At 42.4% G+C, this 21,244-nt stretch overlaps 2 protein-coding genes across 2 annotated transcripts in view; both read right to left on the bottom strand.

Annotated features, from left to right (window-relative positions):
• Window positions 1-295: 295 nt before the first annotated feature.
• On the bottom strand, window positions 296-14,185 carry LOC309541205 (protein lifeguard 3-like). Its single transcript, XM_082238748.1, has 12 exons — window positions 14,029-14,185; window positions 9,696-9,775; window positions 9,142-9,236; window positions 8,862-8,926; window positions 8,178-8,231; window positions 7,601-7,651; window positions 6,807-6,846; window positions 6,040-6,077; window positions 4,761-4,848; window positions 3,517-3,612; window positions 2,983-3,036; window positions 296-1,115 (listed from the first exon to the last, which is right to left on the bottom strand). The coding sequence occupies exons 2-12, from the start codon at window positions 9,745-9,747 to the stop codon at window positions 972-974; spliced, it is 777 nt and encodes a 258-aa protein (XP_082094874.1). The 5' UTR covers window positions 9,748-9,775; window positions 14,029-14,185; the 3' UTR covers window positions 296-971.
• Window positions 14,186-16,025: 1,840 nt separating this feature from the next.
• Window positions 16,026-21,244, bottom strand: part of LOC309541137 (protein lifeguard 3-like) — a 35,141-nt gene continuing 29,922 nt past the window's right edge. Inside the window, exons 7-12 of the mRNA XM_082238599.1 lie at window positions 21,103-21,142; window positions 19,494-19,531; window positions 18,703-18,790; window positions 17,842-17,937; window positions 17,252-17,305; window positions 16,026-16,644 (exon numbers count right to left, since the gene is read on the bottom strand). Coding sequence (XP_082094725.1) covers window positions 16,498-16,644; window positions 17,252-17,305; window positions 17,842-17,937; window positions 18,703-18,790; window positions 19,494-19,531; window positions 21,103-21,142 — 463 coding nt within the window. The 3' untranslated portion in view covers window positions 16,026-16,497. The remainder of the gene's footprint in view (window positions 16,645-17,251; window positions 17,306-17,841; window positions 17,938-18,702; window positions 18,791-19,493; window positions 19,532-21,102; window positions 21,143-21,244) is intronic.

Raw genomic sequence — 21,244 nt, 5'->3', positions numbered from 1 at the left:
GGGTTTTAGAGCATGTGTTTTAATTCTCATAATTAATAGTTGGGTGCATTTCATTTTTAAAAAAGAGGCGTTTGTATTTTTTGTATCTCATGCCAATTTGAAGGTGGGTCAAGTAAGATAGGGGGCTAACAATCCTGCAGAGTTCATCCTTAATCATTCTTGCTCTCTACAGGGGAGGCATTTGTTCTATGAGAAATAAAAGGGACTATGTGGTCTTATTCTTGAAAAAGAATCCATCTCTTTCACTTACTGAGGGCCGTGTTCAGAGACATATATATATATAAAATGCAATAACTTTTATGAAAGATTATTTATTACAACAGCAGTCATAAAGAAGAAACACACGGAAAAATTGCATACACTGGTTAAATTGCCGTGTTGGCACTTTGTGATAAATAAGTGGGTTTTGGGTTGCAGTTTGGGCACTCTGTTTCTAAAAGGTTCACCATCACTGGCCTACTACGTCAAACAGTGCTATATTAAGACAGTTGCCGTACTCTCTAATATGTCTAAAGAATGGAGAGTTGGCTTATTTTAAATATATATATTTGCAGTTACGGCTAAGAGAGCGGAACTTCACTGCAAGGTCTATATTTCTTGCCTGCATATGTTGCAGAAAAATGTAAAAATTACAGCTCCAATCCAGGAAATCAATTTGTGCCCATGACACTGAAACCAGCGGGGTTTAAATCAATTGTGACTATAACACATCTCATGGATTTCAACAGGACCTAAGCGCAACTAACTCTCTGCAATTGAGCATTTTCATGCAGTCAAATTTCATGCAAAATTTTAATGGCCACACAAAAATGCCTTAGTGGCGGAGTGGTTATGCATGAACTTTGTGTACCATCAGTATAGGATCTTTGCAAACAGCAGACTCGTGTGCTGGTGAAGAGGGAAAAGGTGAAGAACCTTTTCGCCCAAATGCTGAGACAAAGTCCTGGCCCTAAGTACAGGTCCCACAGTCCCTAATTCCTGCCCACAAGCCGTATGAAGGAGAGGAAGATGTAGATGACATCTACGTAGATCTGGATGGCTCCATAAATGTAATCCTCAGGACTGATGGCGTATTCCCTGTTCCCCAGCAGCAGCTGAGTATCGTAAGCAAGGAACTGTAAGGAATCACAAAGCAGCATTTAGCCACATCATTCAATGAACGGTCTATCTTTAAAGCTTCCTTCTTTCCCCATCAACAGCCTTTGATTCCCACCTCAACCATTGGGTAAGGTTGATTTAATTTCCTGCTCCCTCCCTGTTCCTGATGTAAATCTCCACTCACTGCTTCTTCCCTGGCTAGGGAACCATTTTGTGGTTTTCCTCAGGCGCCAAAATGTATTGGGCTGGGGCTGCCATGGTCCCTCTGATTTCCCCCTCCCCACACCAGCTATTGATTAAAGTGTGGGGGGCAGCTATGTGGGACCAAACTAAATGAAAAATGCTGCATTTAGTTTGGTCCAGAGTTTCCCACAATTCAAGAAGGACACTGACAAACTGGAACGTGTCCAGAGGAGGGCAACCAAAATGGTCAAAGGCCTGGAAACGATGCCTTATGAGGAACGGCTAAGGGAGCTGGGCATGTTTAGCCTGGAGAAGAGGAGGTTAAGGGGTGATATGATAGCTATGTTCAAATATATAAAAGGATGTCACATAGAGGAGGGAGAAAGGTTGTTTTCTGCTGCTCCAGAGAAGCGGACACGGAGCAATGGATCCAAACTACAAGAAAGAAGATTCCACCTAAACATTCGGAAGAACTTCCTGACAGTAAGAGCTGTTCGACAGTGGAATTTGCTGCCAAGGAGTGTGGTGGAGTCTCCTACTTTGGAGGTCTTTAAGCAGAGGCTTGACAACCATATGTCAGGAGTGCTCTGATGGTGTTTCCTGCTTGGCAGGGGGTTGGACTCGATGGCCCTTGTGGTCTCTTCCAACTCTATGATTCTATGATTCTATGATTTGTAAACTTTTCTTAAGCCTATTGCAATGCAGCAAGGTCCTGTCCATACACCCTTTAAAGCCCATATCTTCAGCAGCTGCATGGGCTGGGGGTTGGGAGCACCTTCACCAACCCTCTGATCGCAGGAACAGCAGAGCACAGCATTCCTCCGAAACAGATCCTGGTGCAGTGGACTCACATCTGCTATTGTGAGCACCTCAAATGCAGCAGAGTAATGGAAGCGAAACAGTGGAGGTTTTGTTGCATACCTAACTTTGTTACTACTGGTTAAACAAAACAAAAGAACATAACGGACATGCACGAGAGAGTCAGCTCTCTCATACTGCCACCTAGTCTTTAGACAGATCAAAGAAAAACCAGTACAGTGCTGGGGACGGAAGTCTGGAAGAGTGGTTTCCGCCCCCTCCTTTCTCTGAGACAGAAAGTAAAACAAACATGATCTGGTGATCTTTGCAATGGGAGGGATGAAAATACTGACAGGCCCAAACCAATTCAAAGTAATTTGCAGCTGCAGTTAAGCATTCCTGTTTCATTGGTGTCTGCAGACATAGTGAAAGCTACAAAGCCAAGGATCTTAATGTTCCAGCATCTTCCCACAAAATTGATACCAACCTCCTCAACGCAGCTGCCATTGGGTTTAGCCCACATCTATTTGCTATGAAGCTACATTGCATACAGTAGTACTGTCAGCCGTACTTGTCTTTTGGCTGAGGAGCAAGGTAGAAACGTAAGCAATAAATAAATTTTGCTAGAAATCTAAAGATGCTAGACAAAATCCACTCTCCAAAGCCTTTCCTTGTTTTTGTGCCCCTCTAGCTTCATTTGCCTGTTATGCTGCTAGCCTGGGACAGCCAGAAGATTCTTGCAGGGTCTCCGCCTCAAAGAGGTGGTGGCGAAACAGGAAACTCTTGAGTTGTTGCCTATCAGAATTAACACAGCACACCCAGAATATTCAAAATGCTGCACGTATATTGTCTCAGGAAAAGGGGTACCTCTATTCATGCAATCAACAGTAAATCTCTACTAACCAGGGTGAAGACTACAGCAGAAATGGCTGCAAAAAGTAAGTCGAGCCAGTACATCTGCAAGAAGAGAAAAAGAGTGTCAACTAATGAATTTCTACATCTCTGCATGAAAAAGGTTAAGTAGTCACCTAGCGAGAGACCTGCCGATATGTATTTATTTATTTATGTTTATGAGTCGCTGTTTCTCAAAATGATCTAAGGTGACTTAACAGAAATAGATGTACATTTTAAAAACAAAAATATTCCCATGGAGAACATATTGTGTACTGAAGGGATGCTTACTGCAGCAGGCCAAGGGAATAAAGCTGAACTTCTAAACAGGCCTTGGTCCAAAGGAAGGGAATGAACTCTTTAAGGAAAGCGAGAGGTTGGGAAAGGGCAGCCATTGCTCAAAGCCTCCTGAAACAATGCAGCAGCCCCTACTGAACACACACACACACACACACACACACACACACACCAGCTGGGATTGCTTTGCCACTGGAAGCTTTGTGGTACTGCTGATCCCATAGGCTAGCAAGTTCCCCAGCCACTTACGTATTTGCAGCTCAGGACAATGGCAGTGGCAATGCCAGTCACCATGAAGACAATGGCCATGATACAGAAGAAACCACGACAGGTTGTGAGATCCACCTGTCAACGGAGGAAGTGACAAAAATACCTTATTACCTCTGGAAATATTACTGGCCAAACGTATTCAGTTATGAAGTCCTGCGTCAGGGGTGGGCAACCATTTTTTGTACTGAGGGCAAGAGGTGGGCAGAGCCAAAGACAACAGTGTCCTGGATTAGCTAACCTGAAATAAAAACTCCACTTTCCACTTTCGCCATGGCTACCTCAGATTAGAATTCCCAATCCTCTGCAGGTCTGTTCAGAAGCCCCACTAGGTATGATGGAGTTTCTCTAAAATCAGTATACAGAGGAACTGTGGGGGCTTTTTTTTTTCCCCCAGCACAACGGACAGGAAAGCAAGAGAAAGTAATTCTTTTCTGATTTTAGTGTGTTACATACACATGGTGTGTTACATACACATTGCTCTCAGGTGCCGGGGGGGGGGACTTAAGAACATAAGAAGTCCAGCATCCTCTTCTCACAGTGGCCAACCAGATGCCTATGGGAAGCCCAAAAGAAGGAACCGAGAACAACAACACTCTCTCCTCCATCCCTTTCTGCCCCCACCCAACCATGTAACCAGGTTTTTAAAATCAATTTATTTTAATGAGATAAAATATTGCCTGTGTAGTTCTGAAACTACACACAAAGAGGGTCCACAATATACAGCTGATGTGAAAGTTTACGGCAAAAAGCAAGAACCACATAAGCACCCTGGGAGAAAAGTACTTTGTATTGAGCGTTTCCATGTTCCTATGCATGGAAATCCAGTGTGTGAGGAAAAGGAAGGCCTCTAGTTTAGAGCTCGCCAGGCTGGAACCAGTTTTCTACCTGCATATACCATTTTTAAATGGAGGGGTAGTCACAATTGCAGCCATTAGCCTGCATTATTATATCTATGGTGTCCTCCCCCCCTCCCCCCCCCGAAAGATCAGCTCATGGGAGCATACAAAAGAGAAGGGTGGCTGTCTAGCCTAACTCATGAAATGGAGGGCTGCATATTGTAATGACAGGTACATAACACCATGACAAGGAATTTCTTGTTTATGACAAGGGCCTTGTATTGTAAGGGTGGGATCCAAACATGTTTAGCTAAGTCACCATTTCCACCACAGGGCAATCACCCTTCCTAAGCCTGCTAACTGTACTGGGAAAACGGGCTTTCTCACCTTTGTCTGAAAGGAGAAAACAGTGACAGTGATGGTTACAACTGCTGTGATGATCATGGCAATGACTACAGTCTTGGTCTCATACACGCTGGTAACAAAAAGGTAAAAAATAACAATCATACATTTTTGTTGTTAAAATAATTTTATTATAATGTAGGAGCGACAACAACAATAAAATTAGGCACAATGTACTTTTCAAACTTGAGGGGTTGTATCCTATGCTCCAGCCACATGATTTTGCTGGTGTAAACATAGGAAAATAGGAAGCTGCATTATGCCAAGTCAACTTTCAGTTCATCCAGCTCAGTTATGCCTACACTGACTGGCAGCAGCTCTCAAAGGTTTCAGGCAGGTTTCTCTCAGCCCTAAGAATTGAAGCTGGGAGTGAACAGGTGCTCTATCATTGAGCCAAGACCCTTCTGCTTCCTCTCCTCACCCTGTGCACCTACAAAATGTGCTCCACAGGATCCCCCAATGCTCCAGAGCTGATTTTGAGGGCATGCAGGGGGCTGGAGGGGACAGGAGAGGAAGCAGCTCTGTGGCACACAACAAAGTCCATTGTGCCAGCAGAGCTGCAGCGTTGAATATATCCTCTAATAGCCAAAAACAACGCCACTTCCAAAACTGCATTATCAAAAACGTGACAGTATACATGCTCATATATTTTCACCAAGAAGGAACACCATTTATTTTATCAAGAATCTGCTTGATTGTTTGCTTCTCTCACAGTGCAATCCTAGGGATGGTTACTCAGAAATAAGCTCCACTATGTTCAGTGGAATTTCCCCAGTAGCAATTAAAGAATCTAGTAAGGGGGGGTTGTTGGGTTTTTTTTAAGGAGAGGCTGGACAGCCATCTCCCAGGGAAACTGTGGCAGCAGACTGCCTGCATCAGCAGGAAGTTGGAGTAGATGACCTTTGGTCAGTTCAGCTCCAAGCACCCATAATTCTAGGTTTGTTTAGGACCGCAGACTTAATTTTGCATTATTGGATATTGTTTCCCTCTCTACTACCTCCTGTACTTTCCACCTGCTGAACTTTTCACATTCTGTCAGGATGTTAAATTATTTCCACACTTTTGCTATGCAATTTTTATTATTTTTTTATTTTTTGCAGCCACAACCATAGAAATGAGTTCCATGCAGAGGGGTGAAAAGGGATGTGCAGTAGTGTCTGGGGATATGACCTATTTGGAGACATTTTCTAAATCTAGCTCAGAAACAGCTTCCCACTGTGTAGGCCTCTACTGTATCACTTCCATTTACCACTTTGCACAGTACCTTGCGATTGTGCCAGTCATGAATGCCGTGGACATGGTCTAGGGAAAATCAGAAAACAAAAACAAAAAAATTAACAGAGCACCATCTACACTAGAGATGGTGAACATGTGGCCTTCCAGATCTAACAGATTCCGTAATCTGTGGCCACTGACTATCATGGCTGGGACATATGGGAGTTGGAGTCCAACAACATCTGGAGGGTCACAGGTTCCCCCATTCTGTCCTACAGCATCCTGGGACCCCCTAGTTACACATCAGGACAAATAGTTTCGGCTTCTTCCATTATTTACATATCAGAAATACTTTATCTGCTACTCTGTGCTGGCCCTTTTTCTTGCACTAAGGCAATCATCCAGTCAGCACAAGCTTTTCACCTCACCAGATGGAACAACCCACCCCCCACCCCACTTTTCCCTACATACTTTTCTGTGTCTTCTCTCTCTCTCTCTCTCACACACACACACACAAAGTCAATTTTGGGGGTATGGGGAGAAGAAAAGGGGGAAAGCCCACTTCCACTAGCAAGGCTAGTTAGTTGATCCCAATATTTGATATACAAAGGTGTTCTGAATTTATGAAAAGGGGATAGAATTGCAAGTATTTATTTTTTACATACTAAACCAATTTGGACAATTTATTTTGCTTGAAAATTTGTGGCGAGTCAAATGCATTGCCCTACACTTCATCTTAGACCCTTCTTCCACCATCTCCCCCCAATAGAGATTTTGCGTCATTCCAATGCAAACCACACAAAAAACTGTACTTACAAAGATAGTCATGAGGATTATGTTCCATGGGAAGCGCCTCCTGAAAGACACCAGCAAGAGAGTCAGAGAGTACGTGCAGGCGGTCTCACCTCAAGAAAAGGAGCCTTCTGAGAGAATTCAACATACTGATGACACTGCACTTCAAATCTCCTAATGCATGGGTAGGCAAACTAAGGCCCGGGGGCTGGATCCAGCCCAATCACCTTCTAAATCTGGCCTGCGGACAGTCTGGGAATCAGCGTGTTTTTACATGAGTAGAATATGTGCTTTTATTTAAAATGCATCTCTGGGTTATTTGTGGGGCCTGCCTGGTATTTTTACATGAGTAGAATGTGGGCTTTTATTTAAAATGCATCTCTGGATTATTTGTGGGGCATAGGAATTCGTTCATTCCCCCCCCCCAAAAAAATGTAGTCCGGCCCCCCACAAGGTCTGAGGGACAGTGGACCGGCCCCCTGCTGAAAAAGTTTACTGACCCCTGTCCTAATGGCTGCTCCCAGCGGCTTTATGGAGATGTTAACTTGGGGAAAATACAAGTTCCCTGTAGTACCCCACAGCACAACTGACAGGGAACTGAGTCAGCCTGTAGTTCTCTCTCTGAACTGGCCCTATGGACATAAGTGAAGCCACTGTACCCAGAGAGCTGGCCAAGGCAATTTATATCCAAAGCCATTGTCAAAATGCCAACTCCTTTGACAAGTCCATCTTCTGTCATTGTCCCCTCCCTATGAGTCCCAGCAAATGTTGAAACTCTGTTTTTTGTGTGATCACAAATCTCATCAACAGATACGTACTGGATGCTTCTCCACAAGGCCAGCACAAGGTAGCAGATCAAGAATACAGCACTAGGGATGAAAGAGAGAGAGAGAGATGACTTATTTAAAACTAGCTGGCAACTCTAATAAATAAACAGCTTTCCAAATGTAGGAGGTCCCTCAAGCCCTTCTTGAACCATGAAGGGAGATAGCCTCCATACAAAAATAATATCCCTCCCATCAATTGACTATGCATGTTTGTTATTTAATTTAATAGAATTTATATACTTTCTAAACATCAACAGCATTTTACATAAAATATAAAAAGTGCATTAAAATTACCAGTAAAATCAGATGTCAATGTTTCATCAGGAAACTATGGATGAAGAAGGCAGGTTTCCTCTAGGGAAGGATACCACGTGCAACTTATTCCCCAGAGGCCCCCTGCACAACACAGCCATTGTGCTGTTATGAAATGGTAGTGATGGAAGTTACAGGAGAGACAGGGTGAGAGAATCTGACATGAAGCAGCTTGGCTGGCCAGTAGAGCAATCTGTCTTGGCAACAGGTCAAGAGCGGAATTTGGCTCTGCTTCTGTAAAGGGAGTGATACTTACTAAGATACATAGTACAGGGCAATATTCCTTTGCACATAATGGCTCACAGGGTGTCTGTGGAGAAGGAAGAGAGCACAAGATGAGATACCTGCCCTGATTCTTGCAGTTCTGTACTGCCAGAATAGTTTCTGGATCAGAACATGGCAGGCAGAGTCCAGCTGGATTTTGGAAGAGCATTTTGCCAAAATTATAACAATGGAGAAACGATGCACTGGTGCAATTCTTTCATGGCATAATTTTGCATGTTTTTTTTTTAATGGGCAAAAAGAAAAGGGGGGGAGAACCCATTCAAATATCTCTTTATTAAAGATTTTGAGAAAAGCCAAGGTCACAAAATAAAGTATCCTTTCCCATCTAGAAATAAGTTCTACAAAACAAGCCCAAATGACAGAGAGGCAGATATTTGAACAATTTCACCACTTTAAAATTGCAGGACAGATTAAAAAATAAATTAAAAAACACCAAATCAACATAAAATACTTTTTTTCCTGATTTTAGGGAAATGGCACAGGTACAGAATTCCATCTGCTACAATCTAGAATCTGAATTTCCAAATGGAGCTAAATGGGAACAGAACTAACCAGACGTCAGAATGGGGGGGGGACAACTGGTTGATTCTGATAACCCCTACCTTTAGCGTTCCAGAACCCCTCCAGAGTTCTAGCAGAGCACCAGAAAACTTACGAAAAAGTGAAGAGTGCAACGATGCCCACAGTCACCAACAGCTGAAGGGTGATGATGCTGTAGACCTGGCCATGAAGACAAACAAGATGTGAGCATCTGCATACATATATAAATGCAAACAAGCATGTTGCAATCTACAGATGCCAAGATAGCCCAGCAGCAAGATCAGATTCACAAATTCACGAATGGTGACTGTTGCTGAACTATGTACTAGAGCACCTTGACCCTATCATATATGCCCTCTCCCTCTCCCTCTTCCCCAAAGTGCCTTCAGACTTACCTTGCGAATGAAAGTTTGCCGGACATTCTTGTCAACCCAATAATCAATATGAAAACCCCCATCTTCCTCTACGAGACACTCCAAATCTGTTGTATCTGATGACAAACAGCAACATTTGTTAGTGTAAATTTCAAAGCCACAAGATCTGGATGGTACAGATTCCACCCTAGGGCCCATAGACGCTGCTGAAGCATTGTTTTTCCACACTTAGCATGAAGTAGAATTCAAACAGTGGTTCAACAGGACCTTTAACATGGCACTATATTATCCATCAATACCCACTGCAATCCCAATAGTTGTTGGTAGCCCCCACCAGTGGCTACGGTTTGTAGTTTAAGAAATATATTACCTATGCATTTAACATCCCATCTATTTTGGTTCTTGGCTTGCCTAGTACCTGGCGCCTCTCCTCATACCAGCTCTCAACTTTCCTCCCTGTTTGTGGAGATTCTCCTGTCCCCAGCAATTCGCAATATTCTCGCCCCTCAACCTTCTGCCACCTTTCTTGCAGAATCTCTGCTTTTAACCAAGTGAGTCGAAGTATGCTCTCGCACCTGCAGCTCCAGCTTTCTTGCCATCATAGGGAGGTGGACTCTGCTCTGCCATGATGTCTCAGGGAGGCTTAGCACAGCACCTGGAAAAAACCAAGGAGGTAAATCCTCATTATCACTTGGAGAGTGAAAACAAACATAAAATACAGGGTGCAAAATACAACATGCCCATCCCTGAGGCAGCACCCCTTCTCTGAACCACTGGTTCTGTACATAACAGGCCAAAGGAGACCAGCAAGATGTGCCAAGCATAAACCGTAAGGGAAAAAGGTGTTGGATCCAGAGTGCAGCGTTCAAAATTCACCAGGTACCAGGGGAATTTTGCTCCTGGCTATCAGCCACTTGCAACCAAGTGAAGATGCCCAGGTGCCAGGATGGTGTCTGATGTCTCCACCATCTGGAGCTGCATGCCTAAGGGATCCTTGGATCTTGACTGTTTTCACCCACGAGCATCACATTCTGTAGAATTCTATCCATTATATTTGAATTTCGGAAACCAAAATGTCATATTGAAAAATACATCTTCCAAGCCGTCTGGGACCCAAATGACAACTAGGCATTCTGTTTTGGCAAGTGTAGCCCTGGTTTAAAGAGCCATTTGAGTTTCTAACACTGCCAGAGCGACTGCTTATTTCCAGAGAGGCTGGCCTTCAGGAGGCTGCAAAGGCAGGACCATAAAGAACAAAGATGAGGGAGTTTCTATAATGAATGAGTTCCTGGTGGTAGGAATTTGGACAAGGGGCTGCCACCTACTTCTGCTCAGCTGGAGCTGCAAAGCACGTTCTTAAGAACTGGCCTATGCATAAAAGAAATGGTCTCTGAGGTAGCCTATCTGTAGGTTCAAACTCCTGTTCTTTCCCCATAGCCTGTTGCCTTGTCTTCTATGCCCATGGAGGAAAGGTGTCTGCACTCCATGACATAGCTTGGGCGTGGAGAACCTTTATCCCTCTAGATGATGTTGCTGAACGACAATGCCCATCATCCCTGGCTATTGACCATGCTTGCTGGGGCTGATGGGAGTTGTGGTTCAGCAATATCTGGAGAGCCAAAAGTTCCCCACACCTGACATAGCTGAAAGTATTCATCACGGTGAGATCTCCAGGCTGATAGTAGATTAAGACTGATGGACATTGTTGGGGGCTGAAACCGGGAAAGGGGGGGGTGGAGTTTGGGAATCCAAAGGGTTCATAATTACAATTTATTTCGTTTTTTACTTCGTTTGTTATTGTTATATAAATTGGGAAATTTGTGGAAAGGAATCTTGGTCGATCTTAGAAAAAATGTTTTAAGAATAAGAACTGATGTATAAGTTCGACGATAAGGTTATCAAAAACAAATTGAAGGAAGGGCTGAGAAATACTGTAAAATTAATGAATGTTAGAATGATGACGGTTTAAAAACTAAGTGGTTTATAGCAGTAATGTTTAAGTTAAAAGAAAAGAAAGGTTAAAAACTAAATGAAATTAAGGGAAAGGATTTGCTGAATAAATAATTTGAAATTGGAATACAGAAAGGGGAGGTAGGAGGAGGTCAGCGAAGTAAGGTATAAGAAAATAAGGGATCGAAATTATACTTGTTTTTTGTCTGTGTCTTGTTTGTTTTCTTTATATAATTTCTGAAACTTCAATAAACTTTTATTAAAAAAAAAGAAAGTATCCATCACGACACTAGCTGCCTGATTTGCAGTGTTTCTTCAAAGAGGCGTATATTTTTAATAAATGGAACATTACAATGAAAAGGGGTGCAGGGAGCATTCTGAATTGGACCCTGAAACTAACCGTACTTGTTTCAGGACTGACCCTCTGCAACCCATCTCCATCTCCCAGCAGCCAGATTCTGAACTCTTCAAAAATAGCCTCATGAAGAGTGTGATCTGGCTGTCACTAAGGCATGACTCAATGTTGCTGCTCAATGAGACCTATTGAAGGAAGGGCATATGGTGGATATAGCCACCTAAACTGAGGGGAAAAGCAATCCTGGCCACCACTATCACCTGCTCATTTAAAAGCAGTTCCATATATTAAAAAAATCCTCACACTGTGAGTTCTCACAGGAAGCGCAACCCTGAGCAAAACAAACTCTGTGGTTAAGTGGAGGAAGGACTGTCTGCTATTGGTTAGTCATCGCCCCCTTTTTTCTTTAGGGGTCTGTCACTTCTGAATGCAAGTATTCTCAGAATACATACTTATATTATTGTAATCTTAATACACTACCACCCCCCAACATCTGAGCAGCACACTGGCTAAATGGAACAGCATTTGGTTCTTTTCCCCGCCCCCCATTTCCTCACTACCTTTACTGGACAGGTTGATGGACAGCTTGAACAAAAAATTAACAATATATATACCATGTTTCAGTTCTTCTTTTCTTCCAATTAACTTCCTTCATCCTCAACATGGTTCTCTTTTCATTTTTTGTAAACTGTCTCCTTATTTCGTTATTACCACTTTTTTCTTTCTGTTTTTTAATTTAAAGGCCATAATTTATTTTGCAGAAGTTAATTGAAACAAGTCCAAGTATTAATTTGAGGGCACTCCTTTTTAAGGTATCCTTTATATTTTTCTCATTCTTTTTGAAATTTTTGTTTGGGCTGATCCCTAATAGCCTCTGTCAATCTGCCAAATTGACAGCGTATGGTTCTATGGCAGAGGGGATATGGGCCTGACAGTTCTATTTATTATATATTCACATTCCAGATCTTTTAGAGAATGTGTTGGGAACCTTTAGCCCTTCAGATGTTGCTAAACAATAACTCCCATCATCCCTGGCCATTGGCCATGCTTACTGGGGCTGATGGGAGTTGTCCTTCAGCAATATTGGGAAGCCCAATGGTCCCCCAACACTGTTTTTAAGACTATCAATGTTTCTAAGAACAATTAATACAACGTACAAATGTATCTGCAAGAATACGATATGTGAATAACATACATGCTTTAAATTGACACTGCATTTTACACCCATCAAAGTCATGGAAACACAGGTGCCTATCTAGTTCTGTATCCTGTTCTCATGGCGGTCAACCACGTGTGTGGAACAACAGGTGATTTCCAGCAACAGGTATTCAGAGGCATACTTACCTAGTGTTATCTAGCTGCCACTGATATACTTATCCCTCCATGACTTTGTCTAATCCTCTTTTAAAGCCATCCAGGTTGGTGGCCATCACTTCCTCTTGTAGGATTGAATCCCATAGTTTTGACTACATGCTGTATGAAGAACGTACCTTCTTTTACCTGTCTCGAAACTTCCAGCATTCAGTTTTGCAGCCCGGTTCCAGTATCAGGAGAGGGGGAGACAAACTTCTTTCAATCCACTTTCCCCACATCATGTATAATCTCATACAACTCTATCTTGTCCCTTCTAACTCAGTTTTTCCAAACTAAAAAGCCCCCAAAGTCGCAATGGTTTCATCCATACGGGAGAGTTCCTCCACCCACTTGATCATTTTGAGTAATGGAGATCTGCTTTCTGCAGCAATTCACAGCAAGCAGCACTTTACATCAAAGAAACCTCAAAATATCTCACTGACAAGGCCATCTTCCTCAAACAATTATCTTCCATAAACTTTGAAACACTGCAATTCAAAGGAAATGGCTTCAAGACATACCCAAACATACGACTCTCTGGGGCATTTCTTAATATTATTTCTTAATAGCACTATTTCATGGCATACTTTTGCCAGTTTGCCTGAATCAGCGGCTTACATGAATGTGTTGGAGCAGGTAAAGAACCATTACTGCTCCATTATGGAACAAGAGCATTCGAACAGGCTCACCATGCTTAGTATCAACTGTTGCAAGGCACAAAAGCTACATTTCCACCTCAATAATTAGTGCATTTGCACAGAAAAGGAAAGCTTCCGGTTTTTTTTTTAATCAAATGACGTCTCACTCTTTTTTTAAGAGCCTTATTTTGATATTTTTGCATTGTCGTTATTATGGGCTAAGGATCTCTGAAGCTGGAAGTGTCCTGGGCCTGTCTGGACCCGAGAGGGTCTGCTCGCACGTGCGATGATGTGGCTTTGAGAGTAGCGTTTATCCCTTAGTAGGTCCCGTCGGAAAAGTCACAACCGAACACAAGGCGCCGGTGGTCCTTGTGCCAGTCGGTTTATTTCCAGGCAAAAATGTGCTGGAAGTTATTGATCCCCTCAAGATCAAATTAGACTCCACCCTCGCCCCTGATTCTTAGCGTGGGAGTTAAAATTAGACCTGAACTTTGGAGACTGAGACTTTTTCGCTGGCTAGAGCGATGCCCGTCCAAACCGAAGCGACCCCCTACGCCATGTGACCGAGCACGGGTACCCAATCCCTTGCCCCAAATTTCCCAGCATCCTTACCTTAACCCGTGTGCCTAGCTCCGGCACCCTCGTCTCCCGTTGCCAAAGTTTTAGACCGAAAAATGACCTACGGCTCTTCGAAGTAAATCCCGAAAATGATGGGAGAAAAGTTACCAGAAATGACGAGGAAGTGATGGGAGGGGGAAGGTTTGGTCCCCTCCCTATTGCATGAAACGGGCTATGGGATGGAGCGGGAGTGCCCCCAAGAGGAGAGCTGGAGCTATTGCAAGCTCCCCTTGTGTCGAGAGCTCAGGGAGGAAATGTTAGCACCGAGGTCAGAGGAAATTCCCTGCTCACCTAAAAAGTAGCACTAGAAGTCTTGGAAGGCCCCACATCAGCAGATTTCCTCCTGGATTCAGTCCTTGTCCTTGAATCATGTACTAGCCACTACTGTTTGAACCAACACGCTGCTTCTGATAAACACTTTGGGCAATTGCAAGGTTAATATTCCTCCAAACTGCATAAATGCATAACACTTGCAGATAGACACACGTCTGGTTTTTGAGCACATCAGGGACAAGTCAATTAAGGTAAGTCATAAATGGAGTCTGGTGTTGTAATCCATGCAAATAGACTCACTAAATGGGGTTGAAGCAGGACGTTAGGGTTGTGAAAGCCCAAAGATCACTGTAGGGTTAAGAGGGACACTTAAGGGTGGTGGTGGCGGCTGCCTCCCGGCACCTGCCACCTGAAGTGGTTGCTTCACTTTGCCTAATGATAGGGCCAACCCTGCATGCCCCTGTTCTTTCATTTGTATTTCTATGGTTGGGGGAGTGTTACAGAGACATTAAAAAATGTATTGGGGAAGCAGCAAACATCAGCTTACAGTGCGTAGGCTTGTAGTCGTCTGGAAGTATAATACATGAGACTTTGTGGTGTCAGAGTGATCAGACCTTTGTGCCTTATTGAGACTGCAAGTGCACCTCAAAGTTGAAGAGAAAAACAGAATGCAAACACAAAGGAAACAGGAAACCCACAATAACAGAAAAGATTAGTTCAGAAACCACACCATGTTTCCCAGATCTTCTGAGACGGAAGGAGGAGTCAACCTGCTAAGCAAATGGGCAACCAGTGTATATCTCTTGCCTAAAGGTTTTACATGCTCAGAGTCTCACTCCTGCCAGCAACAAAGCTGCAATATTCTGCATTAACTGCAGTTTCCAAGGGAAGTACAAGGTAAGCCCCACATAGAGTGTATTGCAGTAATCCAGTTTTGAAGTCACCAGTGAGTGCACTACTGTGGTCAAGATTTCCCAGTCCAGGAAAAGCTGTAGTGGTTGCACCCATTGCAGTATAACATTGCATGCCAATCTGGGGAGACCATAAGTAACAAAAGGGACAGCCCTATCAATATCTGACTTGGGTTCCAATTGCTTCAGAACAGGTACACCCTTTCCCTCCCTTTCTCACTTTTTTTTTAAGCACGAGTCTGTGGCAAATCGTCATGCTTACAGTAGCTTTTGGGATAGATAGGGTTCCTTTAAATCTTTAGAACAGGGTGTGTATGCTGTATGATTTACTGTGCACATAACTACTGTCTGAAGCAGCACCCAACTATTGTCAACACTATCCTTTCCCCACCGTTGACTAGACTGCCATTTGATGTCTGTCGCCAGCGCCAGAGAAGATGGCAATAAAGCCTGATAACCCATTCAGTGCCTACGTGTGAGTTATTAGAAGCTTAGAGGGAGGACTCAGGAAATTGATCTCCTCCTTGACAGGGACAACATTTGCCTGTCTCCAATCTGCAGTTCTTCAAGAATGCTCAAAGATTATACAGATAGAGGCTCTGAGATTACAGCTGCAAGCTGTGGTCTAACTTTACTACACAAGCTCTTCTAGTTCCCTTATGTTTGTTTTGTATTTCATGTTGATGAATGTAATTATTACATTTGCATTTTTTTATAATGAAAGTTAATAAACATTGTAACAATAATAATAACAATAATAAATTCAACCAGCATAACACTGCCCCCATCACATCAATCTGGGAGATCTTATTCAAAAATATAAATTTTATTTGCAGTTGTATAGTTGAGCCCTGGATCTTTGGATTTTCTAGCTGGAAGGGCCATCTACATTTTAGATAAGTAAGCTGACCAAAAACAAACAACCAAACAAAAAATACAAATAAGAGATAAGTTGAGAGGGCTAGGATACATCACTCCAAAGCAGTGATACAGATTCCTGTATCCAGGGCATCAGATACAAAAAGGGGATTCCACATGTGGAAATGGAGAAATAAACGACATTTTACAAATTAGAGTCAATATCTACAGCGTATACAATGTATCATATCTTATCTTTAGCTCTGTCCACTATGTGAATCCCTTAGTAGCGTCTATACATTCTAGGAGGAGGCGAGAGCAACGCAGCAGAACATTATATTAAGAAAGTCGAAGTCAGGGGTCCCCTGAACTTCTAGGGAGGGTTGCCAAAGTTCTAGCACAGAGGCACGGCCTCAGCTTCCTAATCTCTGCTGCCCACAATCTGCAAGAGGAAGGTGAAGATGTAGACTATGTCTGTGTAGATCTTGAGGGCACCGTAGACATATTCCTCAGGGCTCATGGCGTGTTTTCTGTTGCCCAGCAGCAACTGGGTATCATAGGCAAGAAACTGTCAAAAGCCATGAGGAAAGCAGTTAGTCACAAGTTTGAAGAAATTACCAAAATTTTCTTCATTCCCCGAGTTAGCTACCACAATCCATGCATTATTTTGGTACACGCATACTGCCTTTGTCATACTGCAACCACACCCATTGTCCTAATTATTACACCTCTGCTCTGAGACACTTGCAATTAGCAACCTACCCAGTCACCCAAGATAACTAAAATTATATCTAGGTGGTGAGGCCAAGTCTTCACTGCTGCAGAGGGTGAGCCACAAATGTAGCAGCCATAGTACTGCCCATCACACTATGATGACAGCAAACCAGAATGAACCAGAAAGACATTAAATATTGTTTGGGAGGGAGAGCCACCACACAGCCCCCATTGAAGCTGTGCACTGGGCTCTTTCTTGCTCTCTGTTCTTACAGCCATAAGCCTTTAAAGCTATCAAGTAAGTTGCTGTCTACCCCAGCTCCCCCAGGGGATAGCACAAGCTACAGGCAAGGTTATGTTCTCCCACCAGTATTGACTGCCATGAATCCTATTGATGTAGAGCAGGCAAGAAACCTAAATGACCAGCAATTATATATACAAAATTATATATATCTACTAACCAGGGTGAAGGCAATGGCACCAATGCCTGCATACAGCATGTGGAGCCAATAGACCTGCAAGGAAAGAGAACCAAATGAGTCGTTGGCCTGCAAGCGGAGTGTTTTGATTGAATTAAAACTTCACTGACAGCATCTCTAGGCCTGTCCACGGAGCACAAATAGGAGCAGCGACTGGGAGTGAAATGTGAGCATCAGTACAGAGTCAGGACCCATTTGGAGGAACTGGAGAGTGTGAACTGAACATTTCAAAAAAGAAGGTTGGCAGGACACTGATTATCCAGAACCCCCACATCACTGAGCCAGACACTTGGTTAGTTGCAGTGATGTACCAATATTAGCTGGTAACTGATGGGAGCATGCAGTGGTCAAATGCAAATCACACACACGTGACCAATTGCTTGTAGCTGTAAAGCAGGGTAGGGAACCTGTGCCCGCCAGATGTTGCTGGATTCCCATCACAGCCCCCAGACAGCATGGCCAATGGTCAGAGAGGATGGGAGTTGAACTCAAGCCACACCTGGAGGGCAACAATTTTACCATTTACATCACCAATCCCTTCCCAGGACAAGCTTTCAGTGTCAGCTACTTACGTATTTGAAGGCCAGAACAATGGCTGTGATAATCCCAGTCACCATGACGACAATGCCCAACACACAGAACAAGCCGGTACAGGATGTGAAATCCACCTGCCAACAACAGCAAGACACATTTTGGAGGAAAGATGCAGATAGCAAATAGCCCGCTCTACACAATACCACAATTTGCAGGAGACCTCTTTGCTCTACCAACTCCATGATACAGAAGACACACACACCAGGGTGGATTTGATTTAAATCACTAGTCAGTAAGACTTGATTTAAATCATATTTTCACAGAAAGACTCATTCTCGCTGGCATAATCTTAATATTTACAACCAAATGAAGGTTTCATTTTTGGAATAATAAATTTTCAGAGAAGTTTTTATAGTTATATCAAAAATTACTGATTTGGTAATACTATTAGAAATACATTGACAGATAATTATAAAATTATTGTGAGGTTTAATAAGTTAACTGTTTATATATGGACAACTTTTCTGCTGTACTTTATTGGAAGGAGAAAAATAATCATTTCCTTAATAACAATTTAAACAATTTATTTAACTAAAACAATAACATTATAGCATATATATCCATGTTTGTTAACTGATGTGGTTAAACTTTTAAAAAAAAACTTAGACTGAGTTTCAGCACACACAAAAAACTTAAAACAAATCCTGATGAATAACCTTTGGACTATAATTAACTTAAATAGAAAACTATCTTTAGAAAGATTTTTCCTGCAAAAGCATTTTATTTTAAAAATCCAATTTAAAATTTTAAAAAATCCAATTTATTTTTTTTAAAAATCATTTATTTTTATCCACACTGGACCACACCAATGTTACCTTCAAGGAAGAAGCAAGCCTCACCTTTGTCTGGAAGCAGAAGATGGTGACAATTATGGCCACAATAGCTGTGATTATCATGCAAATTATAACAGCCTTTGTAGAGTACATGCTGAAATAGAGAGTTAAATAATTATTTTTACCTAAGGGTCTGGGGGGTTTGTTTTTTACTTTATGATAACTCTTTTGCCACTGAATCCTAAGTGCACAATTTAGATCTAAACTCAGGACAAGTTACATACTGAATAGCAAGGAAATGCAAAGTTGAACATGTCTCAATAGAGCAGAATTAATACCGTTTAGTCATTAAGAGACAGAACATTGTTTTGACTTAGCATTTCAGTTTTAAATGCATTTATTTAGAAGCAAGTCTGCTTACAGCTTTCTTTCCAATATATACCAGTCTCAACCCTTAGGACTGCAATCATACCTCCCTGCCGCAAACACCTCAAGGCAGGGAACCTACAAACCTTCCTTTCTAGATGGGCAATGCTCAGTGTGGAGTGAGACTTAAATGAATGATTTCGGTGTAGGCTGGACACACCAATAAGGCTCAGGTATTGGAAATAGTTACACAGCAGCAGGTGATACAAGCAGCAGAACTATACTTGGGCCAAAGTGGCTTCCTTGAGGTGATAGAACAAGAAGTTTGTGTAGCATCGTCAGGGTCCTCAGAATCCTGTACCTGATTTAAATCACAGCTGTGAGATGTGAGAATGGATGTCATCTTTGTGAAAGTAACCTCTAACCAGAAGCTCAAGTTTAATTGCTAGAGAGCAAGCTAACGATGATAATGATGATGATGATTATCTTACCTAGCAATGGTGCCCGTCATGAATCCCATGGCCAGTGTCTAGAAGAAAAATAGAAGGTAAAAGTGAACATTGCCTTCCTGGCATATCACCATAACCTCAAAGAGCTTCAGTTCTGCAATAGCTTCAGATTAGGATTTGTCAAGTCTGAAAACCAGGTGAAACTTTTGTTTCTCATACTTTCTTCTTGCAGATGCTCTCATCAAGTAAGCACAGTCCTGGGAAATAGCACAAGCTAGTAAGACAAGGAGGGAACTGTAGCTCCAAAGCCCTACACATCTTAAGACCAGGGTGCCTTAGAGCAGGTGTGGCTAACCTGTGGCCCTCCAGATGTTTCTTGACTCCAACTCCAGCCAGCCCCAACCAGAATAGCCAAGGGTCTGGACTGAGGAGCTGTAGCCCAGCAACATCTGGGAGGGGCATGTTAGCCACATCTGCTCTAATGTAACCTGGTCCTAAGCTGTTTGTCAGGCCTCCTCGTTGTGTCTTTTTCACTAGTAATGGAAGGCACTTGTATTTAGACAATTTGATTGCTGCCAGTTTTAAGGTGCAACATCTTTTATCTCTGCTGCTATTTTGAGTTTGTCTGACCTTTATTTTTAAGTGTTTGGTTGTACTAAGTTCTTTAGAAACTGGTTGTTTTATTTGTACTGATTTTGGTGGAAGAGTGGGATATAAATATATTGTTTTATTATTAATCCCTTAACAATAACATTTTTGCCAATCCATGACTACATAGTCCCTGAGGACACCTGTTACATTCACAAAGTGGGGCCTCAAGAGAAATATAAAACTTTGACTGAACTGCCTGGAGTTGCTGCAACAAAGAGTCTCCAAAATTTAATATGGTGTGATATCCCCAGAAGAGTCTTGTGTACATAATTAGACATAGCCTTCAGATCTAGACTGGGTGTACATGCAAAATAGCTGATTAACCTTTTGCTCAGGTTAAGCTACATACAAATAGTTTCAGGTGTTGACTGGAGTATAAAGCAAGACTAGGCATAGATAATTTAGTATCCCTCAGCGCTCTGGTTTTTCTGGAATTTTTATTTTTTTAAAAGTTTCCATCAAAAACCCATCGTATCTACGCCATATAGTCCATCCCAGGACTGTGTACACTGGCATCACACTAGGATCTGTGCTCAAATCCAAACATAGCCTTGAAGCTCAGTGAGTAAGACCTTGACTCAAAACAATCCCTCAGTCTAAAATGCATGTAAGGATTCAGGTAGGTAGCCATGTTGGTCTGACACAGACGAAATAAATAATAAAAATTAAAAAATTGTCCAGTAGCACCTTAGAGACCAACTAAGTTTGTTCTGGGTATAAGATTTCATGTGCATATGCACACGAAAGCTTATACCCAGAACAAACTTAGTTGGTCTCTAAGGTGCTACTGGACAATTTTTTAATTTTTATTTATTTATTAGCATATAAGGCTACAGAGAGGGTGCCATGGGGCTAGACCCATGTAAATGACTCTGAGCAGTGAGGAAGAAGAGTGGAATAAAAATGTTTAAAATTAAAAAAAAAAAAATGCACCACCACCACTGAGGGAATTCACGGAAAATTCCATTGCCCAAGCCCCATGAACAACTTGCCTACTTACAAAGATGGTCAGAAGGATAAGATTCCATGGGAAGCGTCTCCTGGAAGAGATTGAAAAGAAAGGAGATATGTAAGCAGTGTCACTAGGGCCAAGTGTTGCAGCACATCCTCCCAGCTGTAGGCATTTTTCACCAGAAGCAAAG

Source organism: Podarcis vaucheri (assembly GCF_965113315.1).
Source record: "Podarcis vaucheri genome assembly, chromosome: 1".
Lineage (NCBI taxonomy): Eukaryota > Metazoa > Chordata > Lepidosauria > Squamata > Lacertidae > Podarcis > Podarcis vaucheri.
Note: the sequence above shows the minus strand (reverse complement) of the source record. Positions and strands in the feature narration are given on the sequence as shown.